The sequence below is a fragment of the Heptranchias perlo genome, chromosome 3 (assembly GCF_035084215.1).
Source record: "Heptranchias perlo isolate sHepPer1 chromosome 3, sHepPer1.hap1, whole genome shotgun sequence".
Classification (NCBI taxonomy): domain Eukaryota; kingdom Metazoa; phylum Chordata; class Chondrichthyes; order Hexanchiformes; family Hexanchidae; genus Heptranchias; species Heptranchias perlo.
Window position 1 is genome coordinate 2781760 of NC_090327.1, and position 9360 is coordinate 2791119.

Below are 9360 nucleotides of genomic sequence, written 5' to 3' on the forward strand. Positions count from 1 at the left end.
GGTGTTGTAAAATTGTTTACAGAAAATCAAGGAGGGACAATAAAAGTGAGTTTTGAACTCATAGAATTACATAGAATTTACAGCACAGAAACAGGCCATTCAGCCCAACAGGTTTATGCTCCACACGAGTCTCCTCCCACCTTACTTCATCTCACCCTATCAACATATCCTTCTATTCCTTTCTCGCTTCCCCTTAAATGCATCTATGCTATTCGTCACGACTACTCCATGCAGTAGCGACTTCCACACTCTCACCACTCTCTGCGGAAAGACTTTCTCCTGAATTCCTTAGTGGATTTATTAGTGACTATGTTGTATTTATGGCCTCCAGTTTTGGACTCCCCCTACATGTGGAAACATTTTCTCTACGTCTACCCCATCAAACCTTTTCATAATCTTAAAGATCTCTATTAGGTCACCTCTCAGTCTTCTCTTTTCTAGCCAGCCCAACAAAACAAAATAATCATTTGGCTGAGATCATCTTTGGACACCTCCTGAAACAAGATGAAGTTCAGTCCCTTAAGTCCTCCATCTTGCACAATAACTATCCCTGGATGGATAGTTCATAGTTCACACACAATAACATTTACAATAATGCTTGTTATGCATTACCTCTCTTTGGATATTGATGTCTGCTCCTTGAAGAATCAGTTCTCGAACACAATCCTTGTGATTGCAGTATGAAGCTACCATCAAAGCAGTGGTCCCAAGCTGCCAATGAGAAAATATTAATGACAATCAAGAATTGGATGGCAGGTTGGGATAGTTACTGAAATCACCCATGAATTCCAATGGAGTTAACACATAATGCATGCAATTAAAAAAAACGTTAAAATGTATTCCATTTTGAAAGCTTTGCTGTAACCCCTACCACAGTGATTTATGGGAAAGGGGATACACTTCAAGTGGTGTTGGCATGCATTCATTGACCCATACACTGTCTCTGCAGTCTGCATCCATTCGACCACTGTTTAAAAGCAGCCGCAGGAGAGTCACGTTTCCTTTCCGTGCAGTCCAGAATACAGCATTTGCAAGTGGCATTTCCCTCTGTTAGAAAAATACAAGTTCAGTTTCAGTATTGAAATATATCATCATCAAAATATGTATGTGATTTAAAATGGCTCTTAAACATCTTGCAGTTTTATGTTGGAACTGAGGAAGCTGCAAGTCAATTTACGTTATCATTTTTTTGTATCATCAGATGATTTGTTATACAAATTCTGTATTCCAAGGGTGCTTGTGGTTAGTAACATGCACAGTATTACACTAAGGGCCAGGGCTATTACCTCAGGAGATTACACAACGCAACAACAAAAACAACAACAACTTGCATTTGTACGATGCCTTGAACGTAGTAAAACGACCAAAGGCGCTTCACAGGAGAGATTATCAAACAAAATTTGACACCGAGTCACGTAAGGAGATATTAGGACACAGAATAAAAAATGTGGTCAAAGAGGTAGGTTTTAAGGAGTGGCTTAAAGGAGGAGAGGGAGGCAACAAGGAGAAAAAAAAACGCTGGAGGCAATTTTCATCTCCCAGTGAGAAACAGAAGGGAGATGGATGGAGAGAGACCAACAGCTGCCTGGAGGAGTTAGGTGGGGCAGTATCCAAGTTTTCTGGTCGCCCCTCTCATTTACATAGTTGAAGCTAACTGCTGGCACAAAACCCGCTCTCCTTGGACAGCTTGTCGATTAGGAGGCGGGAAAACGGCTGCTGCTGCAGGTTCTTAAAGATTCCGAAGGGGAGGTCCTTTTTTTTTGCAACCAAAACAGAGAAACAACAACGTGGAGCTGCTGAACATATCTGCAGGGCAGAAGAGTTCTAGCAGTGCCCAGGGGGTTTTTAGATACAGCTGTGGAGATACTGTCGGAGCAAGTTAACAATAGAAAAGAGGTCCTCTTCTCCATAGATGGTTAGCAGGTACCAAGGCAAATGAATGAACATGCAATTCGAGACTTGACACTACATACAAATGCCATCAGCATTTTCTCCAAGTCCTGGCAGCAGTGCCAAAAGAATCATAGAATCATAGAAGTTTAATGATCTCACCAGGAGTGCTAAGGTAAGGCTCCTCATCACATAGCTCATACTTTCCGCAGGATTCTACTTTCATCTCAGCACAATCAATCCTTCCCTTTCCCTCTTGACACGGCTGTCCATAACTCAGCAGGAAAAACGTCACCGCATCACCTTGCACTCGCACCCTGAAAAGCTGTTACCACGCTGACAATTACTGCTCTTTCTTGGCCACACTTGCTGCTTCTTTCTGTCATCATGCACATCATGGTAAGCTGGCTCATACACATCAAAAGCCCTTGACCATTTCTACCATTCTTGTAGGGGAAGCCGACTCACAATAGGGTGAGACCACCAGCACAATAGGAGGTCTAGCCACGCTGAAAACACTCAACCCTATGGAAGAGGCTGCCATCGACATCATAGGAAGACACACAGAGGCCTGGCACTGCAGATGCGTTGGCATCTTTCTCTTTCTACTTAACTCTTTTAGCCACACACTAAGTATGATAACCTGGTGGTGGTAGTGCATTGTGTTGCCACTGATTTACTGGTGCTTACCCTCGCAAGTACATCCTAACCCTTGTTCTTCTCCCCATTTTCTAGGTCAATCAGCAATCTCGGTCACAAGTATCAGACAGACTGGTGAGGAAAACCCTGATGCCAGTGCATCATCACTTGACAAGCGTTAGCATAGCTATCAGCATCCCACATGACTCAGTGAGTTTGAGGGGTCAGCTCTGGGGATTCACTGAGCACAAGTGAGCAGAAGCAGATGGAGGAGAAAAAAGGTCAAGGGAAAAGCTAACTGGAGGGCCAGATCGTGCATTACCTCTGCTTAAGAGGAAAGAGAGGCAGACCTCAAGGACCCAGGACTGAAGAGAGAGATGACTTCTGTGCACCAGCAATTGCTGGATACATTGGACTGCCTGCCAAGGAGCTTCCAAAGCATGTTAGATAGCCTGGCGGAATTCACTGCCAACGTGTATAAGGTTCTCACAAATGGCATTGACACTCTGCAATCAACCACGGAGCATGTGGATACCTCAATAGCAATTGCAGCTGAGCCCCCCTCCCCTAGCGCAGGACCCTTGGACATCATCTCTCATAGAAGCACACACTGTGTAGGCTTTGGGATCAAACATCTCCTCCGCCTTGGACAGGTTGGGAGATTGAACGGGTAGAGGCTTCACTCAGATCACTGATCCCTGTTATCCGGCAGACTTTGGGCACCACACCTTAGGAAGGATGTCAAGGTCTTGGAGAGGATGCAGAGGAGATTTACTGGAATGCTACCAGGGATGAGGGACGTCAATTACGTGGAGAGACTGGAGAAACTGGGATTGTTCTCCTTAGAGCAGAGAAGGTTAAGGGGAGATTTAATAGAGGTATTCAAAATCATGAAGGGTTTTGATAGAGTAAATAAGGAGAAACTGTTTCCACTGCCAGGAGGGTCGGTAACCAGAGGACACGGATATAAGATAATTGGTAAAAGAACCAGAGGGGAGATGAGAAGAATTTTTTTAACGCAGCGAGTTGTTAACATCTGGAATGCACTGCCTGAAAGGGCAGTGGAAGCAGATTGAATAGTAACTTTCAAAAGGGAATTGGATAAATACTTGAAAATGAAAGGTTTGTAGGGCTATGGGGAAAGAGCAGGGGGGAGTGGGACCAATTGGATAGCTCTTTCAAAGAGCCAGTACAGGCATGATGGGCCAGTGGCCTCCTTCAGTGCTGAATGAGTCCATGATTCTAGGTATAATATTTAAATGTTGATTTTAACTCACCATGCCTGTGAAGGAATGTTGTTAGCAATTACACATGGGCATAAGTTGGGCTAATTTGTGCCCAACTCTACACCTATTTTGCACCAGCACTGATAGACTCGGGAGGAAAACTGAGGCCACTGATTCAGGGACAATGTTTGTGTTGCGGGGAACCCTATACAAAGATTTGGCTTGGGGAATGGATCAGCTCTGGGTGCCTGACTGTGTGATTACATGGCTTGCACAGCCTTAACACCCTCCCTGATGTCACTGATGATGGGTAAGATCCATACAGACCAGTTGTGCAGAAATGAAGTCCATTAGACCGAGAGCTCAGCCTGCCTGGACTGACCAATGCTGCCAGTGGAGGCCGGTTAGGAGTACTGGGCCTGCTCCTGTGTAATTGCATGACCCGAATGTCGCCCCTGCTTTCCAGCACAGAACATCGGTAAGCTTCTAAGTCACCTTGTCCATTAGGGCAATGGTTGCATGGTTATCTGGAGCCAAGGGGGGGGGAAGAATCCCAATTCCCCTTGATGGGTCTACCCCTCATCAACAATGAGACAGCCTGGCAGGTCAAAGTCTATCACAAAGGATTGATCTTCGATTGCTAAGTATGTCATCTTGGAGCCAACTCAACCAACCTTCCCTCATTCTCCCTCCCCTCCAGAACGTCGGCAGCATAGATTTGAATCAAATTTACAGCACAGAAACAGGCTATTTGGATGAAGTGGCCCATCCCAGTGTTTATGCTCCACCCGAGCCTCCTCCCTCCCTACTTCATTTCACCCCATCAGCATATCCTTCTCTTCCTTTCTCCCTCATGTACTTATGTAGCTTCCCCTTAAATGCATCTACAATTAACCATATATATGCAAGAGGCCACACTGCAAATATGGAGGAAACTGAAACACATGTCTATTTACTGCTTCCAGCTTTGCTTCTTTTCACAAAATAATCATTACAGTGAAAAGACCATAGACAGACCTGCAATGTGTGCCTGGATAACGGGATGCAACAGCCGCCTCGCTATTCAGTGGCACTTGGAAAAAATAGCAAATTCCTGGCCAGACAGATCTTTGTATTTTGCTTTTTAATTGCATGCGGAAAAAAAATATAGTAAAAGCTTGCAAACCACGGAAAGATTCCACAATATCTCAGTGTTTAAATTTATCGCAATTTAAACATGATCCCATGCGTTATTTTTTAAAACTAGATCTCCATTCATGCATATGTTTCTAGTTCGCTTCTCTACAATCGAACAAAACACAAGTCAGGATAGTCTGAATGAAATGGCATCGTTACCTTAAAAGACATACTGCTGCAATTTCCCGAGAGGTGACATTAAACCAGAGGCGACCTGAGCCTCGCTGGGTTGGTTTTCCTCCTTTCACCGGGATTTAGAAACCGGGATCCGGGTAAATGGAGCGGCTCAGACCCGGGGAATGTGCGGCACCGATCCCTCTGATCAATAATAAACTGGCTGCTTAATGATCAGTCCGGCACTGCGCGTCCCCGTCATCAGCTGGAAACTGGCACTGCGCATCCCCGCAACCAGCTCTGGCCATTCGGCCCATCCTGTCTGTGCCGGCTCTTTGAAAGAGCTATCCAATTAGTCCTACACCCTTGCTCTTTCCCCATAGCCCCTGCAAATTTTCACCCCTTCAAGTATTTATTTAATTCCCTTTTTGAAAGTTACTATTGAATCTGCTTCCTTTCAGGCAGTGCATTCCAGATCATAACAACTAGCTTACGAATAATTACAGATATAATTGCTCTGCCATGAATTAGCACTGGGCATTCAGTCCGCACCAAGGACAGAGACAAAGGAACCACCCTTTTTGGGATTCTGGGGGTCAAAATACAAATGTCATTGAGGTTCAAGACTTCCCCCCCCTCATAATTTTTAGAATAATATTTTTACTTCATGAAGCCAATCATTGCTCATTCAATCACGAAGAGTCAAACACTGAGCTATTAACAATCAAAGTATAAGCATGTTTTCTGAAAAATCTTTAGAGCGAACAATCCAATAGTGGTTTTGTATTAGTGTTGTTCTGGTGCATTTTCTTAGAACCCATGCAAAGGAAGGTGCACTGACTACATAGTTTGCACATTTTCACCGGCATTTTATATGGATGAGGTGTTAAACCGAGATCCTGTCTGTCCTCTCAGGTGGAGGTAAAAGATTCCCATGACACTATTTGAAGAAGAGCAGGGGAGTTCTCCTCGGCTCCTGGTCAATATTTATCCCTTGACCATCACTACTAAAACAGATTATCTGCTCATTATCTCATTGTGTTTGTGCGACCTTGCTGTGCACAAAATAGGTGCTGCATTTCCTTACATTACGTGGAGATGCCGGTGATGGACTGGGGTGTACAAATGTAAGGAATCTTACAACACCAGGTTATAGTCCAACAGTTTTATTTGAAAATCACAAGTTTTCGGAGGCTTTCTCCTTCATCAGGTGAGTGTCGGATTCCGCATATATAGTCAGAGAACAATGCCTGGTGATTACATATAATCTTTCCAACTGCCCGTTATCAAGGCAATCAAAGGAATTGAATAGTGTTCAGACAGAAAAACATTAGATACCAGACTACTGAATATACAAATGGCCAGAACCAAAGACAGGGAGGGAGAGAGAGAGAGAAACATCCGAAAGGAAGAGAAAGAGAGAGAATGACCAGTTGTATTAAAAACAGATAACTTTTTTTTCGCTGGTGGGGTTACGTGTAGCGCGACATGAACCCAAGATCCCGGTTGAGGCCGTCCTCATGGGTGCGGAACTTGGCTATCAATTTCTGCTCAACGATTTTGCGTTGTCTTGTGTCTCGAAGGCCGCCTTGGAGAACGCTTACCCGAAGATCGGTGGCTGAATGTCCTTGACTGCTGAAGTGTTCCCCGACTGGGAGGGAACCCTCTTGTCTGGCGATTGTTGCATGGTGTCCGTTCATCCGTTGTCGCAGTGTCTGCATGGCTCGCCAATGTACCATGCTCCGGAGCATCCTTTCCTGCAATGTATGAGGTAGACAACGTTGGCCGAGTCACAGGAGTATGAACCATGTACCTGGTGGGTGGTGTCCTCTCGTGCGATGGTGGTATCTGTGTCGATGATCTGGCATGTCTGGCAGAGGTTGCTGTTGCAGGGTTATGTGGTGTCGTGGACGCTGTTCTCCTGAAACCTGGGTAATTTGCTGCGAACGATGGTCTGTTTGAGGTTGGGTAGCTGTTTGAAGGCGAGTAATGGAGTCTTGGGGATGGCCTTAGCGAGGTGTTCGTCGTCATCGATGACATGTTGAAGGCTGCGGAGAACATAGCGTAGTTTCTCCGCTCCGGGGAAGTACTGGACGACAAAGGGTACTCTGTTGGTTGCATCCCGTGTTTGTCTTCTGAGGAGGTCTATGCGATTTTTCGCTGTGGCCCGTCGGAACTGTCGATCGACGAGTCGAGCGTCATATCCCGTTCTTACGAGGGTGTCTTTCAGCGTCTGTAGGTGTCAATCGCGTTCCTCCTCGTCTGAGCAGATCCTGTGTATTCACAGGGCCTGTCCATAGGGGATGGCCTCTTTGACGTGGTTAGGGTGGAAGCTGGAAAAGTGGAGCATCGTGAGGTTGTCCGTGGGCTTGCGGTAGAGTGAGGTGCTGAGGTGCCCGTCTTTGATGGAGATTCGTGTGTCCAAGAAAGAAACCGATTCTGAGGAGTAGTCCATGGTGAGTTTGATGGTGGGATGGAACTTGTTGATGTTATCATGTAGTCTCTTCAGTGATTCTTCGCCGTGGGTCCATAGGAGGAAAATGTCGTCGATGTATCTGGTGTATAGCGTTGGTTGGAGGTCCTGTGCAGTGAAGAAGTCCTGCTCGAACTTGTGCATGAAAATGTTGGCGTATTGGGGTGCGAATTTGGTCCCCATGGCTGTTCCATGTGTTTGGGTAAAGAACTGGCAACAGAACCCTGTGTGAGAACCTCTCTGGATACGTCGAGGGCATCCTGAAACCCATCGTACAGGGAACCCCCAGCTTCTGTCGCGACACTACAGACTGCCTACAAAAACTCAGCACCCACGGACCAGTTGAACCAGGAACACTTCTCACCACGATGGACGTCTCGGCACTCTACACCAGTATCCCCCACGATGACGGCATCGCTGCAACAGCCTCAGTACTCAACACCAACAACAGCCAATCTCCAGACACCATCCTACAACTCATCCGCTTCATCCTGGATCACAATGTCTTCACCTTCGACAACCAGTTCTTTACCAACAACATAGGTAGGGCTAAGAAAGAGGATCTGCTGAGGGAGTTTGAGCAGCTAGGGACTAAATTAAAATGCAGAACCACAGCAAATTGGCACAGGGTAAACCAGATCAAAGAGATGAATGCATGGCTCAAAGATTGGTGTGGGAGAAGTGGGTTTCAATTCATGGGGCACTGGCACCAGTACTGGGGAAAGAGGGAGCTGTTCCATTGGGATGGGCTTCACCTGAACCATGCTGGGACCAGTGTTCTGGCAAACCGAATAACTAGGGCGGTAGAGAATGCTTTAAACTAAATAAAGGGGGGGGAGGGCTCAGGTGGGGCAAAGTTTAGATTGATAAAGAGAAAAGACAAGGAAGTAGTACAGGAAAGTGATGGGGGTAATGATAAACAGAGTGTGTCAGGAAGGGACAGTGCGTACAAACATAAGAGTGCACTAGCAAATGGGGCCTGAGTAGGAAAGAATGGTAAAAAGACAAAATTAAAGGCTCTTTATCTGAATGCACGCAGCATTCGTAATAAGATAGATGAATTAATGGCACAAATAGAAACAAATGGGTATGACCTCGTGGCCATGACAGAGACATGGTTGCAAGGTGACCAAGATTGGGAGCTAAATATTCAGGGTTATTTAACATTTCGGAAGGATAGGAAAAAAGGTAAAGGTGGTGGGGTAGCTCTGTTAATAAAGGATGAAATTGGAATAATAATGAGAAATGATTTTGGCTCAGAAGATCAAGATGTCGAATCAATTTAGGTGGAGGTAAGAAATAGCAAGGGAAAGAAATCACTGGTGGGAGTAGTCGATAGGCCCCCTAACAGTAGCTACACTGTAGGGCAAAATATAAATCAGGAAATAAGGGGGCTTGTAAAAAAGGTAATGCAATAATCATGGGCGATTTTAACTTTCACATAGATTGGACAAATCAAATTGGCAAAAATAGCCCTGAGGAGGAGTTCATAGAGTGTATTAGGGACTGTTTCTTAGACTAATACATCGGGAAACCAACCAGGGAACAGGCCATTTTGGATCTGGTAATGGGTGACGAAACAGGATTAATTAATGATCTCCAAGTAAAGGATCCCTTGATGACATGATAGAATTTCACATCCAATTTGAGAGCGAGGATCTTGGGTCTGAAACTATTGTATTAAACTTAAATAAGGGCAATTATAAAGGAATGAGGGCGGAATTGGCTAAAGTGGACTGGGTAAACAGATTAGATGGTGGATCAGCAGTGACAAACATTTAATAAGATATTTTATGACTCGCTACAAAAATATACCCCTGTGAGGAGGAAAGACTCCACAAA

At 45.1% G+C, this 9360-nt stretch overlaps 1 protein-coding gene across 1 annotated transcript in view; it reads right to left on the reverse strand.

Annotated features, from left to right (window-relative positions):
- Positions 1-5102, reverse strand: part of ankrd29 (ankyrin repeat domain 29) — an 86161-nt gene extending 81059 nt beyond the window's left edge. The window contains exons 1-3 of the mRNA XM_067977699.1: positions 5091-5102; positions 937-1047; positions 613-711 (exon numbers count right to left, since the gene is read on the reverse strand). Of these exons, the coding sequence (XP_067833800.1) occupies positions 613-711; positions 937-1047; positions 5091-5102 (222 nt within the window). The remainder of the gene's footprint in view (positions 1-612; positions 712-936; positions 1048-5090) is intronic.
- Between the last annotated feature and the right edge of the window lie 4258 nt (positions 5103-9360).